This window comes from Lipotes vexillifer, unplaced genomic scaffold, assembly GCF_000442215.2.
Source record: "Lipotes vexillifer unplaced genomic scaffold, Lipotes_vexillifer_v1.1 scaffold394, whole genome shotgun sequence".
Lineage (NCBI taxonomy): Eukaryota > Metazoa > Chordata > Mammalia > Artiodactyla > Lipotidae > Lipotes > Lipotes vexillifer.
The window spans coordinates 581437-594602 of NW_006791731.1; the positions used below are offsets into that span (position 1 = coordinate 581437).

The 13166-nt window shown below is 56.5% G+C and overlaps 1 protein-coding gene across 1 annotated transcript in view; it reads right to left on the bottom strand.

The window, feature by feature from the left end:
* Positions 1 to 13166, bottom strand: part of MROH1 (maestro heat like repeat family member 1) — a 54230-nt gene that overhangs the window by 20572 nt on the left and 20492 nt on the right. The window contains exons 11-22 of the mRNA XM_007464605.1: positions 11414 to 11487; positions 9814 to 9936; positions 4774 to 4881; positions 4495 to 4639; positions 4364 to 4404; positions 3911 to 4052; positions 3533 to 3585; positions 2717 to 2824; positions 2205 to 2324; positions 1856 to 1978; positions 904 to 1050; positions 785 to 811 (exon numbers count right to left, since the gene is read on the bottom strand). Coding sequence (XP_007464667.1) covers positions 785 to 811; positions 904 to 1050; positions 1856 to 1978; positions 2205 to 2324; positions 2717 to 2824; positions 3533 to 3585; positions 3911 to 4052; positions 4364 to 4404; positions 4495 to 4639; positions 4774 to 4881; positions 9814 to 9936; positions 11414 to 11487 — 1211 coding nt within the window. The remainder of the gene's footprint in view (positions 1 to 784; positions 812 to 903; positions 1051 to 1855; positions 1979 to 2204; positions 2325 to 2716; positions 2825 to 3532; positions 3586 to 3910; positions 4053 to 4363; positions 4405 to 4494; positions 4640 to 4773; positions 4882 to 9813; positions 9937 to 11413; positions 11488 to 13166) is intronic.

Sequence of the window (13166 nt, forward strand, 5' to 3'; positions counted from 1 at the left end):
CCGCCAAAGCCAGAAACGCTCCCCTCCACTCTGGGGCTCTTGGCCAGCCCCCGACGTGGGCCACGGAGGCTCTGTGAGGGAACCCGGGGCCCTCGGCTGTCTGCCCGGCCTGGGCCTGGGGGGCCCCGGGTCACAGCCCCGGGCAGACGCCGTAGGCAGACGCCTGCTCCATCCACCAGTGGGGTGGCTGGAGGTGCTCCCAAGGTGGAGGGGAAGCCTGCTGCCCAAGAAGAGCCCCGGCAGAGGGCGGCTGCCCCCCACTCAGTCAGAGCGACCACTCTCAGCACAGCCCCACCGCCCGGCCGACTGCAGGAGACCCGGGGTGGAGGGTCTGCTCTTTAAGGGGAGACCCAGCCGCTCCAGAGGGCGTTTCCAGGTTAGTGCCGGAGAGTCCAGAGAGAAACACGTTAGTGAGGCCAGAGGCCACTGTCACTGGCTGCAGAACGCACCCCTCCCCGGCGCTTGCCAAGAGGGCAGCCGTGGGCGTCAGGGAGCAGAGCCAGGAGAGGGGCTGCGGCCGAGGCCCCGCGCCCCGCCTGCGAGCCCTCACCTCCCCCTCCTTCCCACCCACCGTCCGGGGCCTGGGCCAGAGAACGAGCGCCTGGGCCCCCATTCTGCTCCGAGGCGGTGGGGACAGGCCCCGGAGGGATGTCCCGAATGCTCTGCCCTTGGACTGGGACCAGGGAGCCCCAGTGAGCACTCCTGGCTGCCGCCCCGGCAGCTCACGGCCCAGCCCGGAGGAGAGAGGAAAGCAGAGCCCCCGCTCCACTCCTGCACACTGTACCTTGGTCTCTACCTTTATCCCCAGAACCTGAACGACAGAGGTGACATGAGTTAGCGCGTGAGGCCCCAGTGGCGGCACCCCTCCCTCTCTCCCTCCCCGCGCCACGGCCGGGCACCCACCTTGGTGCCGAAGCACTGGGACATGTTCCGGAAGATGTCCGACTCCACCCTGGCCAGCAGCAGCTCGCGGGGGGCCCGCGCTGCCACGTGCCCATAACACAGGATCAGCGCACTCTTCACTTTCTCCACCTCGTTCTCACTCCGATCCTGAGAGGCCGGAGGAATCAGCGGGGCTCTGTGACACAGTCACACCCCCCAGCAGCAGCGGAGCACTCCAACCCCACGTGCGTGGGCAGAAGGGCACAGCCGGTCGGGAGGAAGGCGCCACCCAACCCAGAGAGCCCCAAGGTCGGGAACAGCAGGACAGGATAGGACTGGGCAGGCTCGGGCCTGGTGGGGACCAAGGGGCAGAGGGGAAAGGACGCAGTAGGGGACCAAGGTGGGAGGGGCACGCAGGAGGAAGAGCTGGGGGGCTGAGAGCAACGGAAGGGCCAGAGGTGGGGTCCCTGCCTTCGCTTGGGGGCTGCCCAGGAGCCCTGCTCCGTCCTCAGGGCCTGTTCACACTACACAGCCCTGAGATTCTGCCACTGGCTGACCCAGGCACAGGGAGACTGAAAACCTAGGGACAAGGGCTGGGGTGGAGGCCCACAGCGGGGGTCCAGCCCCCAATGGGGCTTCAGCGAGCACGCAGCCTCCACTGGCCACCAGGGGGCAGAGGACGCACAGATAGGCGGTGGGACAGCAAGGTGGCCGCCCCCATCCCTGCTGCCCAGAGCCCCTCTCATTGCCCCAGTCACCAGCTGGGAGGGAGCCCTCATCCGCCAGCCCCGCCCACGACCGGATGCCAGCTCCCTGACCCACCCCCAACGTGCGAGGCACCAAAGCCCAGGAAGCGCCAGGACCAACCCTCCACCCCACAGAACCTCAAAATGCAGGGTACCACGGCTAAGACAAAATCACAGGCCAGGCTCACCCCAGACCTCCCCTTCAGCTGTCAGCCTGACCTCTGTACCTTAAAAATGTTGAAAATGCCGGTGGATTTTCTGAACACATCTGACTTTACAAAGTCCTCCAGCTGGGCCAGGGTGTCATCCAGGTGGGAGCTGGCACAGATCCCAAAGCAACAGGCAAGGCCCTGGGGAGGTACACAGGTGCACTCACACCCGGGCAAGGTCGGGGACGGAGATGAGTACACATGCATGCGCACACCAACCAGTGCCTCTGTGCACACCACACACACACACACACACACACACACACACAGAGGTACACACGCTGGCTACACGTCTGAGAGGACAGAGAGTGACCACTGCCAGCAAGCCTGCGGCCACCCGGGCTTCCCGTGGGGGAGGGGCGGCCACCTCACGCTCCCTCTCCTCCTGGTATCTGGCGGTTTCCAGCAGCTCCTGCAGAAGCTTTCTCACCACCTCCTTACTTGACGCAGCACCCAGGGTGGTTCCTATGCATTTATACAGGAAGTTCTGCAACGAAGTCAGAGAACAGGGTTGTGCCTGGCTCCCGAGTAGAGGGATGCCCAGCACTACCAAAGCGCTGCCCCTGGCGGAGTACGCACTGCCAGCGGACGTGGGAACCCACGACACTGATCGCCGCAAGGACCAGATGAGCTCTGGGCAGTGTCTGAGGAGTAGGAGGTGGGTGCGGAGCCCCTGCATCTCCCAGCCGTCAGCCACTATGAGGAGGCTCCCAGGCCTTCCCGTCCAGCCTCTGCCAGGACCACAGGGGCCGCCAGAGACAGGCTCAGGGAGCAACTGACAGAGCACCAAGGAACAGGAACTGAGGACCACGCCCACAGCACCCCGCGGGTTGTCCTCCCACACCTCCTCCTAGCAGGGGGTCCCCCCTCCCCCTGCACCTTCTCCAGGGGCGTCTCGTTGTAGTTGGGCAGCTGCTTGCACATCTCCAGGCTCAGCTGGCAAATCCATGTGTTGTCAGACACAACAGCCAGAGTGTCCCGAAGGAACTGCGGGCAGGAGCTCTACCAATGAGGGGCCGGAGCTCGGCCTTTCACGGGGCTGGCTGGGGAGGGACCCAATGCCTGGCGGTGTCACAGGCAGGGACCTCCGGGTCCTGTGCCATGGCTCTGAATGGTTGTGGATCACTTTCGAGCCCACACAAAACAAATTCTGGGTGGTCAGACATGCACCACACAGGGGCACAGACAGCTCTGAGCCAAGCAGGGGAGAGGAGAGAAGGCTCCAGTGGCCAGAGCAGCTCAAAGCCCCTGTAATTTGACTCCATCACAGCAGGGTGAAAATCTGTGAGGTCAGTAGGCAGGGCTCCCCCCGCCAGAGACACCCACCTGTCCCTCTGCCCCTCCCCCAGCCACACCGTTAGGTCAAGGCAAACATCACAGCCCTGGGAAGATACAGTTCCCCTAGCATGGCCGCCCCAAGCTCTCCCCGCCCAGGCCAGAGAAGGAAGGGCCCTGGGTCCAATCCCCGCCCAGGCCAGAGGAGGAAGGGCCCTGGGTCCAATCCCCGCCCAGGCCAGAGAAGGAAGGGCCCTGGGTCCAATCCCCGCCCAGGCCAGAGAAGGAAGGGCCCTGGGTCCAATCCCCGCCCAGGCCAGAGAAGGAAGGGCCCTGGGTCCAATCCCCGCCCAGGCCAGAGAAGGGCCCTGGGCGCAGTGGGTCCAGGACAGGCTGCGCTCCCGCCTCCTCCCCTCTCACCACCAGGAGCGTCTCCTCCCATTCCTTCCGCGACAGGGTTTCCTCCGTATACCCTGAAACGACCGGTCATTCACTCAGCGCAGCAGAAAGACCCGTGCCCACAGGCAGGAGTGCAGTGCTCAGAGCACCGCCCCCAGCCTGGCCCCATCAACGCTGGCACAGAGGAAGAAAGGGCTGCGCCCACATCCAGTGTGCTCCCAGGTGACAACCAGCAGGGAGCATCTATTCAGCCCCACTGTCCAGGCCCTTTCCTGAACCACAGCAGAGGCCATTTCTTCCAACTTTCAAAACCCTGGTCCCCACTGGCCAGGCTTGGTGCCGACTGGCTGAAAAAACGCGACCAGAGGACGAGCGGCGCTGCCCCCCTCTGGGCCTCACCGTCCAGGTGCTCCAGCAGCAGGGGGATGGCGGTCGCCCACCGCTGACCCAGCATAGGATGGATGTCCCGGTGAAGGACGCTCAGGAGGCGCAGCGAGGCCGCCCCGCGACCGTCCCCCAGGTAGGGGCTGGAAGACACGGCCTGGAGGAGCCAGAAGTGGATTCTGCACCGGCGCCCAGGGCCACAGCGTCCCAACGCCCCACACGAGGCCGAGCACGGCCTCCCAGGTGGGGCAAGAAGCCCCCAGAGACGCAGCTCCCCAAAACCCCGCCTGGAGCACCTGACAGTACCCACTGCGAGACAGTGTCCTTCTCACAGCAGTGACAGCGTGAGGATGGGGACAAAGGTGAGAGCCCACTCCTCCCCACCATCCCCGGAGCGCGGCTGCCCAGCGGCCACCTCCCTGGGGACGTGATGCTTCTGGGAAGGCAAGCCCCCAGTGCGCTGCTTACCAGGAGCCTGGTGGCCATGGCGTAGGGGGATGGAAGGGTCACTGCGGGGGAGACAGACGTGCAACACTCAGGGCCGCCCACGCCCTGGGGTCAAGGCGGGCTTGGGGGCCGGGCCAGGGCCGGGGGCGCACCGTTGCCGTTGTACTGAATGAGGAGGGCGTGGGCCCCCGCCTCCTGCCTCTTCTGGGCCAGGTGCACGAGGCTCTTGCAGAGTGGGGTCAGCGCCCCGGTGAAGCGCACAGGGATGAGGAACTCGAACAGGTATGGCCAGAGGACCTGGGGGCAGCAGCGTGGGAGTCTGCAGGCAGATGCAGCCTCCCCGCACCCAGTCCCGGGTGGGGGGGCAGCGGACCCCCGGGCCAAGGGCTCAGGAGGCGCGCAGTGGGTCCCAGGGGGTGGGCGGCACTCACGTCGCCCATCCTGTCCACGGTGGTGCTGACCAGGTAGAGGGTGCTGACACTGATGGCCCGCACGCTGTCTGCCGCCAGGGCCTCGCTGTCGGCGCCCAGCTTCTGAGGCTGCAGGAGGGGAGGGCGGAGGGTGTGCTCTCTGCTCTCCAGGTTACACCATCGTGGGCTCTGGCCCTGAGGACACGGCCTGAGCGAAGCAGGACAGACCCTGCCCAGCCCCCGCTGAGGGGACGCCCATGTCACCTGTCACGGGCAGGAAGCTCACTCTGCACTAAAATCGCCCAAGGAAGCGGGCTCACCAGGCTTGATTCAGCCACCAGAACAGAGGGAACCTTGACTCCGTCCTGATGGGCAATGCCGACGTCCACAGAAACCGGAGGCCCTTTGTGGACCTGATAAGAGGCTGAGAAAATGGCATTCTCTACGAAGGACAAAGACAAGCTCTGGAACCCGATGGGCCAGTGGCTTGTCTCAGACCTGAGGAGACAGTGCTCCAGGGCCCGGCTCCCTGGGAACCTTCCAGGCGGAAAGGGACTCTGCTCTCCAAACACTCTGAGTCTCCAACTCATGCTTTGAAATACCAAAAAGCAAACGCTGAAAACCAAGAGAAATTGGGAAAACTGCAATGACTGTAGGAGACATTTAACACGTCTCCCTGAGAAATCAAAGATGGAGTAGAAAAAATAGAGGTATTTAATAGGGTCTAAGTAGCAATTTGTAAAGCATGCTCTAAAAATATAGATACATCTTAATACCAAATACACACAAACAACTTTGAAAGTCTGACCACCTATCAGGCTAAAAAGAAGATCTCAACAAACTCTCAGAAGCAAAACTAAACCTGTGGCCAGATTCAGCGTAGAGAACGCAACAGAATTACAAACCCACAGTAGCCACGGAAAGCGAGTCACCTAGGAAACTTTAAACATCCTAAAAGAAACGTTGGGTTAATAAAGAATCCACGCAGAAACTGCAAACTATCCAATAGTGAACACTGAGGACACATACAAAGCCCAACAAAAGCACAACTATCAGGACCCACAGACCAAGAACATAAACTTAACCTGAGAAACATACTATCGGTGGGAAAATATTAATATGAACCAAGAACAAGAAAAGCAGGTGAAAGCCAAAGCCTCAGCATGTCGAGAAATTAATAGTGAAATGGTCGCTGTTAAGGAAGAAATCACTGACGTGGAAGAACGGGCTGAAGACTTCAGACAAACGAAGAAGCAAGATATTAAAGCGCGACATTCGGGTCACGGAAGTGCCGGAACGGGAGAGACAGAGAAACGGAGAGCGAGAGAAAACTAAAGAGATAAAGGAGACTAACTCCCCCCAGAAATAAAAGAGAAAAAGAGCTCATCTGAAAAGTGTCCACAGAGCTAGAGGTAAGGACAGGTCAGGTGAGCCTGGAACATCTCGCGCCAGAAAACAAGGAAAGGCTCACTCAAAAGATGATGGAGACGCACCTTTGCCTCAACGACACAGGAGCCCGCTCCACGGGGGCTCCCACAGGCCAAGCTCAGGACAATCTGACCACCAGAACCAACGAAGAAATGCAGGAAAGAGTAACCCATGAATCCACACTGAGATACTATATATGCAAAAAGCCGGGGCTTCCCTGGTGGCGCAGTGGTTGAGGGTCCGCCTGCCGATGCAGGGGACGCGGGTTCGTGCCCCGGTCCGGGAGGATCCCACATGCCGTGGAGCGGCTGGGCCCGTGAGCCATGGCCGCTGAGCCTGCGCGTCCGGAGCCTGTGCTCCGCAACGGGAGAGGCCACGGCAGTGAGAGGCCCACGTACCGCAAAACAGAACAAAACAAAATAGCAAAAAGCTCTTTGTTACAACAGAAGGCCAAAAAATAAGTATAGAAAATTAATGGAGTTAGAAAATGAACAACTGATGCTAAAACTAGTAGGGAAGACTTTAATCAGCAAGTTATCAAAGTTGACACGTGTTGTACCGCGTCCAAACCGCCTTCCTTTTCAAGGCTGAGTAACATTCTACTACACGGATGGAGCAGACCGTGTTCACCCAGTCATCCCTCGGTGGACACTTGGGCTGCTTCTGCCGCTTGGCTATCGTGAACGACGCTGCTACAAACATGGGCGCGCAAGTATCTCTTCAAGGTCCCGCTTTCATTTCTTTTGGGTAAATAGCCAGAAGTGGAATTGCCGGATCATATGGTAATTCTGTCCACAGCACCTGAAACATTTTACATCCGGGAACTCGTCTTTTGAAACTTCCCTAAGTGAGAAGTAAGACTGTTTTGGCTGCCTGAGCACTGAACACGGGCTCCCCTGGCTGTGCCAGAAGGTGCTTACCTCCAGTAACAACCTTGACTCAGGCTGTCAGGTGGGCTTCCCTGGGCTGCATCTCTCTGATGCAGGAGGGAGTGTGCTCTGTGTTACCCCTCCTGGGAGCACACAGGAAACCTGCACATGGATTTTAGCTACGAGTGCAGTTACCCCTGAGTCCTACAAGTCCTTCTAGTGAATCACCAAGCATGTAGGTTGTCTTAGGACCCTTTAGCCAGAGACAAACCATCAAAGCTTACTCAAGAAAACGGATAACCTAAATAGTTCTTTGTTTAGGAAACAATTCATGGTTAAAAGCTTTTCAACAAAGAAACCTGCAAGCCTATGTAGTTCCACTGAGGGATTCTACCAAAGATTTAAGGAAAAAATACCAAATCTTCACAAACTCTTCCATAAGTTAGAAGAGGAGGGGACATGTCCAAACTCACCTAATGAAGGATCACCAGAGAGAGACATTACAGGAAAGTACAGGCCAATAACACTCTCGAAGAGGTGCAAAACCTCTCAACAAAGTATCAGGAAATCAAATCCAGCAATATATTAAAAGCATTATAAATCATGACCAAGTGTGGTTTATCTTGGCACTGCAAGGAATTCAATACCTAAAAAGCAATCACTTATGTCCATTTCAGATTGAAAAGAATTGAAAGCAGAATCTTGAATATTCAAAGACTGAAGGTGTTGCCCTTAGAATGGAAACAAAGTAAGGATGTCTGCGCTCATCACTTGGATTCAGCATTGTAATGGAGATTCTAACCGGGGCAATAAGGCCAGAAAAAGAAATAAAAGGCATTCAGGTTGGAAAGGAAGACTGAGCTGCCTGTTGGAAAACATGACGTTCCATACAGAAGATCTCAAAGAATCTATAAAAAGTAAAAGGCCACAGGATACAAGGTCAGTGTGTAACAATCAACTGTATTTCTACACACTCGCAATGAACAACTGGAAATCGAAACTAACAAAACGGTACTACTACAATAGCACTAAAAACACGGCTACAAATCTTAACAAAATATGTGCGGAATCTATGTGCTTAGAATTATGAAGCACTGACGAAAGAAATCAAAGACGACCTAAGTAAATGTAATGCACCATTTTCACAGATGGGAAGACAACGTCAATTCATCAAAAGCTATCAATCCTTCCCGAAGAGTCTACAGATTCAACACAATCCCAGTCAAAATTATAATAGGTGGGCTTCCGTGGCGGCACAGTGGTTAAGAACCCGCCTGCCAATGCAAGGGACACGGGTTCGAGCCCCGGTCCAGGCAGATTCCACATGCCGCAGAGCAACTAAGCCCGTGCGCCACAACTACAGAGCCTGCGCTTTAGTGCCTGTGAGCCACAGCTCCTGAGCCCGTGCGCCACAACTACTGAAGCCCGCACGCCTAGAGCCCGTGCTGTGCAACAAGAGAAGCCACTGCAATGAGAAGCCCGCGCACCACAACGAAGAGTAGTACCGCTCGCCGCAACTAGAGAAAGCCCGCGTGCAGCAATGAAGATCCAATGCAGCCAAAAATAAAAACAAATAAATAAACAAATAAATAAAATTCCAATAGGTTTATTTTTGTAGAAATCAACAAGGTGATTCTAAAATTTATATGGATAAGTGAAGGAACTATAATAGCCAAACGAATTAGAAAAGAAGACTGAAGTTAGAGGACTCATGCTACTTTGCTCCAGAATTTACTGTAAAGCTTCAGGCAAGACAGTGTGGTCCCGACAAAAGGACAGACGCAGACCAGTGGAGCAAAACAGAGTCCACAGTCACTTGATTTTGACAAAGATGCAAAGGCAACTCATCCACGTGGAAAGAAGAGTCTTTTCAGCAGATGGTGCCAGGACAACTGGACATCCACGTGCAAATTAATGAGCCTTAACAACCACACCTCACATTAAACAAAATTAACTCAAAATGGATCACAAATCTATATGTAAAACCTCGAAGTTAAAACTTCTAGAAGAAAACATAGGAGAACATCTTTGTGACCTTGGGTTAAGAGAGGATTTACTAGCTAGAACACCAAAAGCAAGAGCTATAAATAAAAACCTGATAAAGTGGACTTCTAAAATATTAAAATATCCACCTTTTGAAGAAAATAAAAAGACAAGTATGACGCAACAGACTTGTCAGAAAATATTGACAAACCATAAATCTGATAAAGGACTTGCGTCCAAAATATATAAAGAACCCTGTGTACTCAATAATAAGAAAGTAAACAACTCAAGAATAGGCAAAAGCTGTGAACAGACACTTAAGGAAGACATGGGGATGGCAAACATTGGTCATTGGTGAGATGCCAGCCTGTCAGGACAGCTTGAGAAACAAACAGCCTGGACCCGAGCCTGCAAGTACCCACAGGGTCCCTCATCTGCTGCTGCTGCTGGGGCCATGAGATGGCACAGCCGCTTCAGAAAACCGTTTGGAAATTTCTTATGAAATTAAATGCACACTTTCCATGCGTGCTTACCCAGGTGTACAAACGCATGCTCCCACAGAAACCTGTACCCACACGGTCACAGTGGCTTTTTTCGTAACTGCCACGCTGCAAACAACTGGAGTCTCGTTCCTCCAGAGAGTGGAGAACAGACTGGCACGTCCGTACCACGGAATGCTACTCAGCAGTAAGACAACAAATCACTGGCACATGTGACAGCACCCCCGACGGAGGTGGGGAATCAGGGGTCCAGGAGCAGGAGGGTGAGCCCGCGCCCTTACCTCCACCTCAGGGGGCAGCGCGCACTGCTGCACGATGTACTCGATCATGGCCTTGCCTCCAGGCTGCTCCAGGTAGCCGTGATGGGCCATGGCACTGATCACCTGCACCACGGCCCGCTTCACCTGCCCGGACCAAGGGAGGGCGGCAAGGGCCTCAGAGGAGCGCCTGAAAGCACGCCGGGCCCAGCTGGGCGATGGAATCTCACCCTTCCCGCTGCCTGCGCCTGCACCTGCCCCCACCTTCTCCCCAGACGCCTGCTACGAAGGCCAGCCTGCGGCCACGCCCACACCCCCAGGGGAAGGCCTCTTCCTCCTCTTTCCCACAGCCCCTCCCCTCCTGGCGCCTCCTTGGGCATCTCCCGACCCGTTTTGCCCTTCTGGGCAAGGCCCCTGGGTCTGCACTTGTCACCCAAACACTCCTGAGAGTTCTGAGTGTCCTGCTGTCCAGCCCCTTCGATAACTCTGTCTGGTGGCTCCAAGGAATGGCTGGGCCGTCGCGGCCGGAAGCAGCACCCTCTTCCCGGGGCTGGCGCCCCCTCCAGGGCCCCCTGCTCCCACGCTCTATCAGACGCTGGCCCGATGCCCCTCCCTGGGGACCCTACCCTGTGTCCCGGTGACGCCTGTCCTCCCCCAGATCTCAGGTCGCACATCACTGCCCTGTGTCCCCAGCTACACGTGTGTCCTGAGGGACCGTGGGGCTGACAGGTCTGGATGGAGTGAGCGATGTGGTAGCACGAGGGCCGCTCAGGCTGAGTGCGTCTGGCCACTGATACTGTTGGAGGCACGCGGTGCGGCCCCTTGGGGGTGACCCAGGGCACGGGGGCCCTGAAGCAGACGCAGATGGTTTGGGGTCCATTTCAGTAGCTCCTGAAACTCTCACAGAAGGTCCCAAAGAACAGGGCGCCAGGATGAGCGCAAAGGCTGGGGCAGCCCCAGGACAGAGCCGAGGGGCCCTGCTGCTGCTGAGCCCAGGAGGGAGGAGCAGCCCTGCCCCTGGCTCTGGGCGTTGCCCACAAGGCCTTGGATGTCCCACCTGAGCCCCGGGTCCTCGCTTCCCTGAGGCTTCGGCCATGCTGAATCCCCTAACCATGCGATGGTTGAGGGTGGGGGCTTCAGGCCAGGAGAGGCTGGACTCTGAGGTCTCCATGACGGAGGACCGACAGAGACCCCAGACACAAGGCTGGGGCTTCCCTGGGGGCAGCCGGCACAGCACTGCCAGAGAGCCCAGGCTGCCCACGGCTCCATAGGGAGAGGACAGCGGGGCTCCGACTTTAGACCCTCCTGGGCCTGCCCCTCGCGCCTCTTCTGTGGCTGATGTTAGCCTGTATCTTTCTGGTGTAATAAACCATAATGTGGGTATGACGAACCTTGTGAGTTTGGGGGTTCTTCTAGAGAACGATTGAACCCCAGGGTGGTTTTGGGGACCGCTTCCTAACTTCATACTTGGTTAACTGCGTCAGGAGGAAGCTGGGGGTCCCAGATGCCCAGGCCTGCACGCGCCCACTGAGGTCTGGCCTGGCTGAGAGGTGGCTGCCGGGTCAGTGGTGGCCACACTGCCCGCAGCTGCTCACGGCGGAGCTAGGGCTGCCCGCTGACCTACCTTGCTGTTGGTATCCAGAAGAGGAAGCTTCATGGAGGAGAGAATAAAGGGTTGCTTGACTTCCATCTGAGCAGCTGCAGGAAACAGAGAGATGGCTCAGTCTGCCCCCCACCACAAGGCCCAAGGCCACATTACCGGGGTTCTGGCCTCAGTGTGGCCCTCCACGTGGCAGGAGGAGGGGACCGCATAGGCACAAGCCCACCCATTTCTCTCCAGCGGGTGGGAGGGGGAAATGACCTTTTTCAGCAAATAACATTATTTCACCCAATTAAAAAGCTAGGAGGTTTGTAGTTTAGGGCAGCAGAGAAAGAGCGGGCTGAGCAGGTATCCCAGTTCAAGTGCAAGGGTCAGGGGGTCTCCTGGGGCATCAGAATCACAGCAGGCTCGTTAAGCACCACCAGCCGCTGTCCCCTCTCCCCACTCCAACCTGCAGGCCCAGGTGGGCTCAGGCGTTCACTTTTCACACATTCCCAGGTGAGCTGGCGCTGAGGACCCCACTTTGAGAACCAGCTGTATAACCCTTCCTTTCCTGATATTTATTTGTTTTATTTTTTTTTCGGGGGGGGGGGCGGCGCACCACGCCGCATGTGGGATCTTAGTTCCCGGACCAGGGATTGAACCTGGACCCTGGCAGTGAGAGTGCGGAGGCCTAACCACTGGACCGCCAGGGATGTCGCATTCTGATATTTAAATGGGGGTAAAAAGTGAATATCAAGAAGTGGTCGTGAGATTAATAAAAATAAAAACAAAGAGGGACCTCCCTGGAGGACCAGTGGTTAGGACTCCGAACTCTCACTGCCAAGGGCCGGGCTTGATCCCTGGTCGGGAACTAAGATACTGCAAGCCACGTGGTGTGGCCAAAAAAAAACCTTTTTTAATGAAAACCGAGACTGAGAGCACAGTGATGGCGCTGTCATTCCAAGGACAGCCCCAGGGGAGGGGTGTGTCATGATCCCACCTCACGAGGGGAACTGGAGGCCTCACAGCCTGGAATGGCTGATTCCAGGTCTGGGGCAAGAAATATATACAGTGAGCTTAGTTCATCATCAAAGGACTCAGAACTTGAAGAAGTCTCCCCGCTCCCCGGAGATGACACAATTTGAGCCCCAATAATGGTAATAACTATAGATAACAAATAAGGACCTACTGTCTAGCACAGAGAACTCTACTCAGTGCTCTGTGGTGACCTAGATCGGAATATAATCTAAAAAACAGGGGATATATGGATACGTGCGGCTGATTCACTTTGCCGTACAGCATAATCTAAAATGACACTGTAGGGCTTCCCTGGTGGCGCAGTGGTTGAGAGTCCGCCTGCCGATGCAGGGGGCGCGGGTTCGTGCCCCGGTCTGGGAGGATCCCGCGTGCCGCGGAGCGGCTGGGCCCGTGGGCCGTGGCTGCTGGGCCTGCGCGTCCGGAGCCTGTGCTCCGCAGCGGGAGGGGTCACAGCAGTGAGAGGCCCGCGTTAACGCAAAAAAAAAAAAAAAATGACACTGTAAATCAACTATACTCCAATAAAAATTAATTAAAAAATAATGGTAATAACTGCAATGACCTGAAATTTCTCAAATATGTTTGAATTCATGAGTCCCTATGATATTTTTAAAGAGCAATGGTCACCTTTAGAAGATGACAGGGGACCAGCGTATTATCTTGAAAACTGACAAAACAAAGGAGCCAACAGCTGAGCCTGCACCTCCTACGTGAGCCACACTTCTGCATGGCTGAGCGGCGGATGAAGAGCGGCTCTTCA